Source organism: Panthera uncia, chromosome D1 (assembly GCF_023721935.1).
Source record: "Panthera uncia isolate 11264 chromosome D1, Puncia_PCG_1.0, whole genome shotgun sequence".
Taxonomy (NCBI): domain Eukaryota; kingdom Metazoa; phylum Chordata; class Mammalia; order Carnivora; family Felidae; genus Panthera; species Panthera uncia.
Genome location: NC_064808.1, coordinates 89743550 through 89758201, shown reverse-complemented (window position 1 = coordinate 89758201; position 14652 = coordinate 89743550). Strand labels below are relative to the sequence as shown.

At 41.9% G+C, this 14652-nt stretch overlaps 1 protein-coding gene across 6 annotated transcripts in view; it reads right to left on the bottom strand.

Moving 5' to 3' along the window:
* Positions 1-1889: 1889 nt before the first annotated feature.
* The window catches only part of TMEM218 (transmembrane protein 218), a 16446-nt gene continuing 3683 nt past the window's right edge, over positions 1890-14652 (bottom strand). For all 6 annotated transcript variants that reach the window (XM_049654923.1, XM_049654942.1, XM_049654933.1 and 3 more), the window contains 3 exons: positions 6880-6989; positions 5899-6001; positions 1890-2625 (listed from right to left, as the gene is read on the bottom strand). In XM_049654923.1, the coding sequence (XP_049510880.1) occupies positions 2491-2625; positions 5899-6001; positions 6880-6989 (348 nt within the window). In that variant the 3' untranslated portion in view covers positions 1890-2490. The remainder of the gene's footprint in view (positions 2626-5898; positions 6002-6879; positions 6990-14652) is intronic.

Sequence of the window (14652 nt, the reverse complement as noted above, 5' to 3'; positions counted from 1 at the left end):
AAGGCCATTGATCAAAGAATGATGAATGGGACATTAAGATGACCTCTAAGCCCTGTCTCTAGGAAGGCAGTGGGCACAAGGGGTGCCATATTAGACATTGTAGGGGTGGCCCATGTAGAACTCTCAGTGAAATTCACCTTTCAGCCTTCTACTTCTTATCCCACACACAGGGGGTTGGCCACGACTGCTCTGAGCATGAAGGTAGAGAGTAATCTATCATTTCCCCACACTTGGTAGTTATGGATTTGGGATCTATAGGAGGCAGGCCAACCTAAAATACTTTGTACAAAGTATATATTTGCTCTGAGCATGAAGGTAGAGAGTAATCTATCATTTCCCCACACTTGGTAGTTATGGATTTGGGATCTATAGGAGGCAGGCCAACCTAAAATACTTTGTACAAAGTATATATTTTTTCCCCTGTCATTTATATCTGTGCAAAACACACACACACACACACACACACACGCGCGCGCGCGCGCGTTAGGTAGCCGTGGTATTTGGGAAGGGATTTAGTTTCCAACCTTCACACATTTTTCCCTGTGTAAGCAGTCACCCAAAACTTCATAGCTATTATCCATTGATCTCAAAGTTGGACACCTTTGTTTGGGAATAAAAAAGGATGATTCAAGGTCAAGATCTACAAGTTTTCCCAGATTTGATCTGTCAGCAAGTCTCTCAGGAGGTGACAAATGGCAGCCCGTGCTTGTTAGGAGTCCGTGCTCCACTTGGGCTGGTTCAATGTCTCTGCACAGAGACTCACAGGTATCTGGAAGCTTCAGTGCAAGTGTTCAGAGAGGAGGACAAAGCCTGACTCCCAGCTTGCCCAACTTCCCTCCATATGTTTGCATTCTCCTTTCTCCCCTCCAATCTGGTTGGAGGGATATTTCTTCTTTCCTTACCTGTGGGCCCTAGGCTAGATGAAGAGACGATTTCCTTTGAATGGTTCTATGGCAAAGCCTTATCTGCAAAGGTTTTCTGAACTGAATAAGATACAGTTCAAATGCAGAAATAAATATATCTGGCCCTCACCAGCCCATGACTCCCAAAAGTCACCCATTCTCTCCTCTTTTAACTTAGAACTTAGCCCCCACTGGGGTGGTGGATTGGATCTTCTCTACACTGACAAGAGGATCCAGGAGAGAAAGTGAAGGAGATGTGGCCCTGACTTCCTCAAGCTCTCAAAGTCCCATAAAGCTCAGCGTGTTTTCTTTTCAGTCCAGAGACAGGCCCTGGAGTCTGTTACGCCTGGGCACACACACTGGATGTTATATGATGCCTGGGCAAGTTAGTTCATCTCCTTAAGCCTTAATTTTTTTCTACTTTAAAATGGAATGATAAAAATAGATAATAATCTATAATAATTACATATATAACATATATATTATATATATAATCTTTAAACCTAAAATTTAAATAAATTGGGTTTCAGGGTAACTAGTGTCATATTGGCATAAAGTACGTGCTCAAAGTTCTCCTTCCAACTTGTTTTCTGGTTCTTAATTTTAAGTCAGAAGATCCTTCTTCATTTAGTTCTAGGGAGTCAGGAGAGCCTTCCAAAGTAGAAACAGCCCAGAGCCCCTCCATTTAATGACAAATCTTGGGTGATCTAGGATTTCAGATAGGCATAGAGTTGTATCTATTCCTAGGAACATACATTTCTTACCAGCTTTGCAGAAAGAGCTACAAAGATGAAAAGAAATGATAATAATCCAAAATGGACTTTATAGTAATTAAAGAAGGCACACAAAGGCTACCAAATCCTGAAAGAATCCAGAGATCCACAGAAACAAGACAAACAGTCAACATTTCCATACCCTTCTTCTAATCCCCAAGCAAACTTGAAATATAGAATATAGACTGAGAAAGTCTTGGCCAAGAGTCTGAGGTGAAAGTCGGTCCTTCGGTTGTTTATTGCTTTATTATAGCAGAGAGAAATGACACCCATTGCTTGTATAGATTCTGTGACACCATATGCACACTGGTCAACAACCAACATCTGGGTAAGTCTTCCAACTCATCACATTAAAATAAGCTTTCGAACTTGGAGTGCCTTTCCTTTCCAAATGATCCCAACCTTGTAACTAAGAATCTTGTGTATTATCAAAAGGATGAGATTCTTCTGTCTACTGGACAGGGGAAGCCAAAGTGCTCCTTTTCCCAAAATCCACTTAATGATGTCTTGATTGAAAATCTACCAGAAGCACATCACTATCTTTATTTCCCTGTCAAAACAGAAAACCTGAGGAACAAGTGCTAAGAAGATAGCAGTATCCCTCGGAAGATGGTGAGAATCGCCTCTGCAGGGCCAATTTTGCAACCCCATTTTTGGAATCCAGGATTCAAGAGATTTATCCTAGTCATGAATGGATATTTCTCTGATCTTAAGGCATGAAGGCTGTCAAAACAAGGCTCTGAACAGTACCTTTCTGCTCATTAATGACATCAAAAGCGAAGGACAGAACAGGTCTTGGCTTTCTTGAATAGTGCTCAGTAGGACCGCAGTGGTTTGGCATAGATTGGCTCCAGGATATGATGAATGAGAACCAAAAAGAGGCCTCCAAGGAAGACAGCAGTGAGGAAAGCCAGCAGGACATAGCGGCCAATGAAAAAGGAATCCACAATCTGCAGAAAGAAACATCAAAAAGGAAATTACTATCACTTCAGCACCCTGGTTGTGCTCATCTGGAATCTTTGATGAATGGGCCCAGAGTCTGTTTGTATTTGTGACTTCCAGAAACATCCTGATCTGAGTCTCTTCTGTAAATGGTTGGGAAATAACTCCCTGAGCTGGAAATATAAGATAAAGAAAAGATTAATGAAGTACAGGGGGGAAAAAAAAGGCTCGATATAGGAGGTTTCATAAACACTCCAAAGACCTTAGATGAGCTCTTTTATGTTCTGAAATCAGTTATCTGAAGGAGTTCATGAGAAGCTTGCTTCCTTGGTCTTAGAAAGTCTCATTTTTGTTGTTGTTAAGTTTTTATTATGGAGAATTTTAAATATATATAAAAATATAACAGCATAATAAACCCCCCTGTATCCAAGATCGAAGCCCCCAACTCATCAACCTGCTGCTGTTTCAGGAGGGCTCATTTTCAAAATGGAAAGGTGATTCTTGAAAATTTTCGTCAGAAGTGTCCTGAACCCTAACATTCATAACCCAGTACTCTAAGGGTTAGGTTAAATGGCCTTTTGCCTGAGACACTAAAATCCTTACAGGATAAATAACGTGCCCTAATCATACAGTTGGCTGTCTGGCAACCAGTCATACTTGAGGCCCCAAAGCTGTTGGTCTTTGCTGACAAAACCTACACTTCAGAGTTGGCTCTGCCCACTTGTCCACCGTCCACTGCCAGGGCTCTACTCTCCCCAGACCCAAATGGTGGTGCTTAAATTGGGACAGGAAAAAAACAACTGAATTTATCGATCTAATGGAGAGGGAATATGAACCAAATGACAGGGTGATTTCACAGCTTTCCAAAGGGAATAGAATCGCAAATACTTGAAAGGCAATGGAGGTAGACAGGATAGTGACCCAAAAATGTCTACATCCTAATCTCCAGAAATGGTGAATATGTTAGATTACATGGCAAAGGAATTAAGGTTGCTGATTGGCTGACCTTAAAATAGGGAGATTAGCCTGAGTTATCCAATCCAGGTGGGCCCGGTCTAATCACATGGGTCCTTAAACATGGAAGAGCGAGGTGGAAGAGGTGGTCAAAGAAAGAGATGTCAAGATGGAAGTAGAGTCAGTGGGATGTTACCTTGCTGGTTCTAAAGATGGAGCCAGGGGGCCACTAGCCAAGGGTGGACTCTAGAAGCTAGGAAGGGCAAAGAGACAGATTCTTCCCCAGAACCTCCAGGAAGGAGTACAGCCCTGCCAACCCCTTGATTTTAGCGCAGTGAAGCTGCATTTGGACTTCTAACTTACAGAACTGTAAGACAGTACATCTGTGTTGCAAACCTAAGTTGCCGATTTGTTACAGCAGCAATAGGAAACTAATACAGTGGCAATACACAAAGTACCTGTCAAGTCCTAGCGCTGCTCTGATTGCTGAGATCCAAAGATACCAAGAAGAAAAGGGCCGCTCCAGAGATTACCCCAACAGCCAACTTACAACAAAGGTCAGTTTGATAAAACAGCTTTAACATAACTTTGACCTTGGCTCCAGTACTGAACAAGTCTCTTGCGGGCTACGTGTTTGCTCGTTTGACACGTTTCACTTTTTAATTAGCCAATTAGCAGGCCTTGGGTGCAGAAGGCCCAGGTCATGTATTATTGATAGAGTATTGAGCCAGGCTGCTGCAGGGGCCAGTTCTCAAAACCTGAAAATGAGAACACCAATTCTGCTGGCCACGCCGACGGACATATTTTGCTCAAACCTCATTCTTGTCTCCTGGGTCTGAAACTCCTATGACAGAGGATAGAGGGATTAAATTCGAAACAGTGTTTGCTCTGTGTCCTTCTTCGAATATTCACATCTGCAGCAATCCAGAAATATAGTTGCCTTCATCACTCTCTCCCTTTCAGACAGGGAAATGGAGGTGGGAGTCTATTCCTGGCTCCCACACGTGGTACTTACACTGACAGGGTGGTTTTCAAATGCTGATAAACACCTGAGGTGTATGGAAATAATTCCTTAAATCTGTGTGGTATTATGTTCCTTGGACTTTTCAGTGCAAATTGCCTCCCTTTTGCCAGGACTAGTCCTAGATAGAGTTAGAAATGTGTTCCAATTTTAGTTCAGAAGTTGTATAATTTTGTGTACTGTTGTCTGGTGTCAAATACTCACCCATGAACTCTCTGGGATGGCCCCCAATATTCTGTTGAGTCCCCAACAATGAAGGTTTTGCAGACAGACCTCAGCTTGAATCCTTGCTCTGCCTCTTCCCAAATATGTATGACCTTGGGCAAGTTACTTTAACCTCTTATAGCCTCAGTGTCCTTACCTATAAAATGGGGATAATAACAGCACCTACTTCATACTATTTAGGCTTGTCTTAAGGTTTAAGTGAGATCATGCAAACAACGTGTTTAGCAAACAACCTCACGCACAGTAACCCCTTAAACAATATTAGCTATTATTATTATTACCACTTTAAAAATGAAAATGGGGGGTTGGGAGGAGCTGCTAGAAGGTAGATGGGAGGTAGGAAGTCAGTGCCATTACCAAGATCTGAGGGTAAAGTCAGAGCCCCAGCCCAGAATGGACTAGAATAGGTGGGGTCTCCAGAGAAGGGCTATGAGAGAGAGGTTAACAAGCCCCCTAGAGAGGTGGGTGCTGGCGGATGGTGTTCCAGGAACTAGGGCCAGCTGATCTCCCAGACTACTGTCAGTACTGAATTCACCTGTCTCTACAATTACTGCTTTCCACAGAAATTCTCTTTCCCCACTGATCTCTACGGAAAGTACTCTCTTCACATCACAAGTGGAGAAAATCAAACACGGGGAGGGCAACCCCGAGGGCACTGCATACACTTTGGCCAGGATCTGACTTCCTGAGCCCAGACTACCAGGATGAGGATGCTTTCATTTCAGGGCCAGGCCCTGTTCCTGTTCCTAACTCAGGGCCTCCTCTCTAGCCCCACAGGATCAGGTGGCTTTTGGATACACTGCTTGTTCAACTCGATGCACAGTGGGGATGCACTCCAATCAGGCAAATAACTGCCCAGTGGTCTTGCACGTGGGAATCAGAGTGAGATTCCCAGTCTGGGTGGAAGGAGAGGGGAATTCAAAACTCCCTCTCGGCTTTCCCCACCTTTGTTTTAACTTTACACTTCTAACACATGTCGGCCGACCTGACATTGGGGAACACCTCAGGGCAGGATGGAGGTCTAGACTGAGAGAAGCAAGAGTTATAACTCAGGAGGGCAAAATAAAACCAATAGTTTTACCTTCATTTCGACCTCTGGGGCTGGGACTTCACTGGCTCGAGGGAAGACCAGCAGAACTGATGTGATGATCAGAGCACCGAGGAATACAAAAATGACAGAGAACCTGGGGTCAAAAGACAGAATGTCACAAGCACGCTTTACAGATTCCTCTCTAATCAGTGAGGTCTGGACTGGCTCTTCCTTGGAGCCAATATTCTAAGTTTCAGTCTATTAACAAGGCCTAGAGACCTGCTGTCCACACTGTCCAGCGAATTTAGAAATGGTCTCTCCTTCATCCCAAAGCCCTTCTTTCTAGACAGGTCCCCAGCTGGATTCATTCCTATTTATTCCCATAATTCCCAATTCCTAAGAATGGGAATTGGTAGTTTTAATTTTTGCCTCTGCAAAAAATGTCATAATCATGAAAAATCAAAGCAGCCCTCCCCTCTTCTCAATCTCTCAGTTTGTTTTCAGACTGGAATACTTTGGTAAATCACATAGTTCGCTGCTTCATACCGATACTGTCTGGCCAGAGCACAGCTCTATAGCGTTGTTAAAGTCAGTGTTCTGAGGCCAGTGCCCGAGAGAGAGCCAGCCCAAGCCCTTGGTGCTCCTGAAGTGTCCCTAGGCCCAGGTTAGAGCCTCAAGACTGGACTTGCATGTGCCCTAAGTCTGAACAATTAAGAAACACACACACACACACACACACACACACACACCCCAAGAAATTCACAGGCAGCAAAAGCAGATTTCCTTTTCATCTCTCGTGTCCCCCCATCTCCTCTACCGTGAAAACTAGAAAACACCACTTCCCTTCTCTCACCTCTGCTTCAAAGCATCAATAATACAGTCAGTGCTTATGACAACAGGTTAAAATACAATTCATTCAAACTGCCAGTAATTGCAAAAATGGTCTTCTGGATTCTAAATGTTTAATAAGCATCAGCGATTTCGCTTCTAATTGCTTTTACCTTGGACTCTCAGCTGGAGAGAAAGCCTTACCTCGCTACACCGGACGCTCTGGACAGCAGCACACACAGCAGCAGCACTAACACCCAGAGCAGGGCTAAGATGAACACGCCAGCCCCCACTCCGAGCACTGTGCCAGCCATCTGTGGGAGAAAGGAAGCATAAGCACTGCACCCCAGCTCAGCCCTGGGGCCTTCCCACCACCATAAAGTGTCTGCCCTCTGTGTGCAGGTACTGCCAGTCTTCCACACACTCCCTGCTTTTATAATGGTGTTCAGACAAAAACAAATACAAATACACATATAAACACAAATACAAATACAGAAAGTCCAAACTCATGATGAACTTCTGATGACTGGTGTGATAGGATGCATCAGTACGGGTCTTTGGGAATGTCCAATCCCTCAACAGGAATTAGAAATTTAAAATCCCCAAACCTTTCTTTTCAGTGAGGACAGAGAGGTTGCTTTTTGCTCCGTGTGGGTCATTTCAAATTTGGTATGTGAGTTCTAGTTTGGCTTCCCCAACCCACAGCATCAAGCTGAACTCACTCTTGATATAAAATGCTAACAGAGGGCTGTGAAGGCACCAGGACTCAAGTCAAGCACTACGGAGCCAATGTGGAAGTTGAAGCCCTCAGGCCAAGTCTGTGGTGTGAGCTTTGACTCCCCAGACAGTCATAAGACAGAACTGTCCCACTCTATGGTTGAGTTTTTATTCATAAAAGGAAGCAAACTCCTAAGTCCTTAAAGACAGCGATGATGAAGAAGAGAGGAGCCGCCCCTATTTTGAGCATCCACAGTTTGCTAAGTACCTTACACACATATTTCATTTAATCATGGAAGCAGGCTTCTGAGGTAGATATTATTATACACGTTACAGAAGAGGTAACTGAGGTATAAGGTGAAGGGATATGTGTTTACAAACCAGTGGCTTACAACAAAACATTGTTCTGTCATAGTTCTGGAGGCCAGATGTCTGAAATCAAGGTGTCAGCCAGGCCCAGCTTTCTCCAAAGGTTCTAGGGGAGAATGCTTCCTGGCTCTTATAGCTTCTGGAGGTCCAGGCATCTCTTGGCTTGTGGCTGCATGGCTCCAGTCTCTGCTTCCGTCTTCCCATGGCCTTCTCCTGTGTGTCTCTGTCTCCTCCTCTTCTGTCCCTTATGAGGACACTTATGGTGGATTTAGAGTCCCCCTGAAGAATCTGGTTTGATCTCATCCTCAAGATCATCAATTATGTCTGTGCGGACCCTTCTTCCACATAAAGTCACATTCAGTTTCCAGGGATTAGGAGGTGGGCACAATCTTTTCAGGGGCCACCATTGGACCCACTCCACTGATTCTTATAGCACCTCCCCCGATCTTCCCCTTCGGATCAGAGACAAATCTTAAGCAAATAAATTCCTCCTCAGTTGATGGTTTTCTTTACCCTGATGGTCTAAATACCACAAAAATTATGATCTATGAGAAGTTCTGTTATAAAGGCATTGGAAAGATCAGAAAGGAAGCCCTAAGCATGAACTGTCAAAAAACCAAACAAACACTTATTCAATCAACATCTATTATGTGCCTACCATGTAAAGCATTGTGTCACAGTCTGGGGATCATGAGGGTAAATAAGACATACCTTGTGACAGAAGCTGCAGGCCCCCTGGAGAACACCGCCATGTGAACAGCTCTCCACACCATAGTGTGATAGGAGACAAAGTACGGTGGGAACTGAGATAGTGAGGAGGGCTTTACCAGGGAGGTGACTTCACACAGACCCCTTTGGGGAAGAATCAGTGCGGCAAGATGACGGGTAGGAATGGGGTGGGCAGAGAGAGGAGTGGCAGCAGATGAGGCTGGCCCACTTGCCTCTCTAACTGGGGCACACCCCCCCCCCCCATTCGAGCACATGGTTTCATCTCAGTAATTCTAAACTGCCAGGTGTTCCCCACCTCTGGCTCCTTGTACTTGCTGTTTCCACTACCTGGAATTAGCCCCCGGCCCCCAACAAGCCCTCTAGTATTTGCACTGCTGGCCTCTCCTCATCCTCCTGATTTCAGCTTTAAATGTAACTTCCTCAGAGAGGTCTCACGTGTCGGCTCTCGCTAAAGTAACCCCCAAACAACTGCTCTCCATCACTCCTTATTTCCTTCAGGGGACGTTTCACTAACTGTAGTTCTCATTTTTACTTATTGTTTACAGGCTGACTTTCTGTGTCTCCAGCCAGTATGGTGAACTCCAGGAGGGCAGAGACATTATTTCTTGCTCACCACAGTATCCCCAGCTCTCACCACTGATGTTATGAGCAAGAAATATTTGTTGGATGAATAAATGAAGCAGTGCTAACAAGTCCACAGAAATCAAGTAAGGGGGTGATAGGATCATACTTAGCTTTAGAAAGATGACTGTAACTTCTGGTCGATATGCTGGACAGACCTAACAGGGAAAGTACCTCACACAACGGTGAACACATAGAAATGCTTAATAAAATAGAGCAAAAAGAATTCAATACACAGTGGAGCTCAGAAGCAATAAAGGAAAATCCTTAAGCGCTATAAATGAAAGTGTAATTCAAAGCCTGAGTGTAAGCAGGAGCTGAGCCCAAAGGTCTACAGGGTACCAAAACCAGCTGCAGACCTTTGCAGTGGTCCTCTCCTAGACAGATGAAGTCTTAGACCCATGATACAGAGAACTGAAAATGAGACAAGGCATCAACAGCATTATTGATAATAGCCAAACTACAGAAAGGCCCAAGTGTCCACTGACTGATGAATGGATAAAGAAGATGTGTGTGTGTGTGTGTGTGTGTGTGTGTGTGTGTGTGATGGAATATTACTCAACCATCAAAAAGAATGAAATCTTGCCATTTGCAACAACATGGATGGAGCTACAGTGCATTATGCTAAGTGAAATAAGTCAGCCAGAGAAAGACAAATACCGTAAGATTTCACTCACATGTGGAATTTAAGAAACAAAACAGATGAACATATGGAGGGGGGAGAAAAAAGAGAAATAGACACAAATCATAAGAGACTCTTGATGATAGAGAACAAACTGAGTGTTGATGGAGGGAGGTGGGGGGATGGGCAGATGGGTGATGGGTATGAAAAAGAGTACTTCTTATAATGAGCACTGGGTGTTGTATGTAAGTAATGAATCTCTGAACTCTACTACTGAAACCAATATTGCACTATATGTTAACTAACTAGAATTTATTTTTTTAATATTTATTTTGAGAGAGAGAGAGACAGTGTACATGAGCGGAGAAGGGGCAGAGAGAGAGGAAGACAGAGAATCCCAAGCATGCTCCACACTGTTAGTGCAGAGCCTGATGCAGGACTCAAACTCATGAACCTTGAGATCATGACCTGAGCTGAAATCAAGAGTGGGACACTTAACCAACTGAGCCACCCAGGCGCCCCATTAACTAACTACAATTTAAATAAAAATTTGAAAAAATAAGAAAAGATCAAGGCCTAAAGCTAAGCCCTGAAAGGGCTCACCTCTCTTTGAAATAGGGACTAAAACATCTGCTGCTGACTTAGGTTGGAAGAAAGTTGGCCAAGGACCTCAGGCCATGGATGAAAAAAGAATAACCCAAGAGGAATCTGATTCCTAATCCCACACCACATGCAGGTGTGGGGTTCAAATCATACTACCAAAGTGCTATGGGAATCGCAAGTAGTAAGGTCAACATAAAACCAGTCCAAAAGTGAGAAACCCATAAGAGCCCGGCAGAGACAACTGAAACCTTTCCGTAGGGATTGCTGCACAAGTCGGCATGCAAGGCTCCTGTGAGACTGGGTATAAAATAAAGATGTTTTCAGACATACAAAGACTGAAATGGAGCTCACCTGTCATAGGTGTACTGTGCAAGCATAAAAATGAACCAAGAAAGAAGGCATGAGATGTAAGGAGTAATGGTGAGAAGGATACTGGGAAATATTGATGGTAAAGATTTCTGTAACGATAAGAAGGGCACACTTTTTGAAGAGTTAAAAACAAAGAACAACAGCAACATATTTATGGATATGTCTCCTCAGGCAAGGAAACCAAAAGCAAAAAGAAAATATTGGGACTACACCAAAATAAAAAGCTTTCGTGCAACAAAGGAAACTATCAACAAAACAAAAAGGCAACCTAGTGAATGGGAGAAGATATTTGCAAATGATATGTCCTATTAGGGGTTAATACCCAAAACATGTAAAGAACTATAACTCAACACCAAAAAACCCACTCTAATTAAAAACTGGGTAGGGGCGCCTGGGTGGCTCAGTCAGTTAAGCCTCTGACTCTTGATTTCTGCTCAGGTCATGGTCCCACGGTTCATGAGATTGAGCCCCATACTGGCCTCTGCACTGACAACAAGCCTGCTTGAGATTCTCCCTCTCCCTCTCTCTCTGCCCTTCCCATCTCATGCTCTTTCTCTCTCTCTCTCTCTCTCTCTCTCTCTCTCTCAAAATAAGTAAATAAAAACATTTTTAAGAAAGAAAAAAAATGAGTAGAGGACATGAAGAAACATTTTTCCAAAAAAGACCTACAGATGGCCAACAGACACATGAGAAGATGCTCAACATTACTCATCATCAGGGAAATACAAATCAAAACCACAATGAGATACGACATCACACTAACCAGAATGGCTGGGATTAAAAAGACAAGAGATAGTAAGTGTTGGTGAGGATGTGGATAAAAAGGAAGCCTCATACACTATTGGTGAAACAAATTGGTACAACTACTGTGGAAAATGGCACAGAGGTTCCTCAAAAAATCAAAAATAGATATATCATATGATCTGGGGCACCTGGGTGGCTCAATCGGTTGAGTGTCCAATGCTTGATCTCAGCTCAGGTCATGATCTCATGGTTCAGGAGATCGAGCCCCACCTTGGGCTCTGGCTGACACTGTGGAGCCTACTTAGGATTCTCTCTCCCCTGTTTGCCCCCTCCCCAGCTCATGCTCTCATGATCTCTCTTTCCTCACCTCTCAAAATAAATAAACTCTAAAAAAAAAAGAAAGAAAGAAAGAAAGAAAGACCGTATGACTTAATATTTGGGTATGTACCCCAAAAAAATGGAAACACTAATTTGAAATGATACATGCACCCGTATGTTTATTGCAGCATTTATTTACAGTAGCCAAAATATGGAAGCAACCTAAGTGTCCATCAATAGATGAATGGATAAAGATGTGACACACACACACACACACACACACACACACACACACACTGGAATATTACTCAGCCATAAAAAAGAATTAAATCTTGCCATTTGCAACAACATGGATGAAGCTAGAGAGGATTATGCTAAGTGAAATAAACTAGAGAAAGACAAATAACATATAATGTCACCATATGTGGAATTGAACAAACAAAACAAGTGAACAAACAAACAAAAAAACCAGACTCTTAAATACAGAGAACAAACTGGTGGTTGCCTTAGGGGAGGTAGGTGGAGGGTGGGTGAAATAGATGAAGGGGATTAAGATCCCACAAATCATGAGATGAACTGAGCTGAAATCAAGAGTCAGATGCTTAACCAACTGAGCCATCCAGGTGCCCTTAGATTTTTTTTTTTTTTTAAATCAGCTCTTTGCAAGGAAAGCAAAGGCTGCTAATAAACAGATTGAAAAAGCAAATACAAACAAAACAAAAACAAGGGGACAGGGGAAATGGGGTGATGTTGTTCAATGGATACAGAATTTCAGTTCTGTAAAATGAAAAAGTTCTAGAGATCTGTTGCACAACAACGTGAATATACTTAAGACTACTTAATTGAACGTTTAAAAATGGTTAAGATGGTAAATTTTATGTGTTTTTTAACCACAATTTTAAAAAAATCTACTGAAACAATGAGTATCGAGCAAAATAGAATGGAAAGCTTTGAAAAGTATTAATAGCAATATTCACAAAGAGCATAGTGAATAGATACAACTCAGGACAAATGTGAATCTCAAACAAAGCCTCAAAATATATAAAGCCAAAATCACTGCAATAAATGGACAGACCCACAAATTTAGTGGAGATTTTAGTACCTCTCTCTCAGAAAAAGTGGATATATGAATGGCCAATAAATGTGTGAAAAGGTGCTCAATTACATTAGTCATTAGGAACTTGCAAATGAAAACCAAATTGCAATCCCTCTAGATAGCCACCAGAATGGCTGGGGAGCTACAAACTTCCAGTATGAAATAAATAAGTCACAGTGATTCAATACGTTGTATACCTGAAACTAATATAACATTGTAGGCCAATTATACTTCAATAATAAAAACAAAAAAGGTAGTGCTAAAATATTTGTCAACAGTTGTGTGGAGGATGAGAAAGGACAGTTCAAAATTAAATCATCTGTTATCTTTTTGTTCTGGAGGAGGCAACACCACCAAGTGTTGACAAAGACATGGAGAAATTAGAACCCTGATTCAAACAAACCAAGTGTCACAACTTGGGAAAGCTGACCAGTATCTGGATAGTCAATGGTATTAGGGAATAATTATTTATTTGTTAAACTGTGGTGACATTGTGGTCACATGGCTAAAATACATATATATATATATATATATATATATATATATATATATATATATCTCACCATCTTTACATCTATCTATCACCATCTTTTAGCCATGTGACCACATTTATATATATACATATACATATACACACACACACATACACACATACATACATACACATAACACAGAGAACAGAAAATTGTGTCTGGGAACTTCATAATTATCCAGGGAGAGGAGGGGAGGGGAAGGTAACATGAAATAAGACTGGTCGTGGGGTAATTGTTGAAGCTGGATCATGAGTACACAAGTGTTGGCTCTAATATTTTTTATACTTTTGAATGTATTTGAAACTTTTGTAATAGAAAGATATGTGTGTGTTTAAGTAGGAATAAATCCAAAAAAAAGGTGTGTATGGTTTTTACAGCAAAAATTGTTCAACTTTATTAAAAGGTATATATTTTTAAAGGCCCTAGGAGAGTAACAAAACAGACCTGAACAGAGAAATAACCTACCTTCCTGGACAGAATGGTTCAATATTAAAAGATCTCAATATCAGTTCAATGCAGTTCTAAACAAAATCTCAAAATAAATTTTTGTGGAACTCATGGAACTTGAAAACGGATCCTCAATTCATATGGAAGAGCAAAAGCCCAAGAATAGTGAAAACAATTTTGAGAACTAGGATGGAGACTTGCCTTTCTTGTTACCAACTGCCGCAAGACACATTATAAAACCAAGGTAATTAAAACAGTGTGATATGGCATAAAGACACATGGATCAGCGGAATAAAATAGAGAATCCAGAAACAGATCCGTGTATTTATGAGAACTTTGTACAGGACAGAGTCGGCTTGGCTTCAGCAGGTAAAGGATTTCATAGATGGTGTTGGGACAAATGATTATCCAATCAGAAAAGAGTAATACTCGACCTCTACCTTATATCCTATATGAGCCAATTTTAAATGGAAAGTAATTCATAATAAAGCAGCATATGCTTAAATATACAAATGTTCAGGCTGACTACACTAGAATACATAATGAAGTACAGCAGTCAGATGCTTGCACCTAAACTTAGAATCGCCACGAACGCAAAAGCTACAAATGCAGGCTCATGCAGGTGTGTTGTATGGCAACTCAAATACCACGAGCTGGGCTGCCTTCGGTTATGCGATCTTCTCAAGTGATGAACAACTCTTGTTAAAGTTCCAAAACACAAGTAAGTATAATTTCCCCTTGATTTACATTTGAGTTGCATTCCTGGAAATTTTACTATAGCAAGCTGTGCCAAAAAAAAAAAAAAAAAA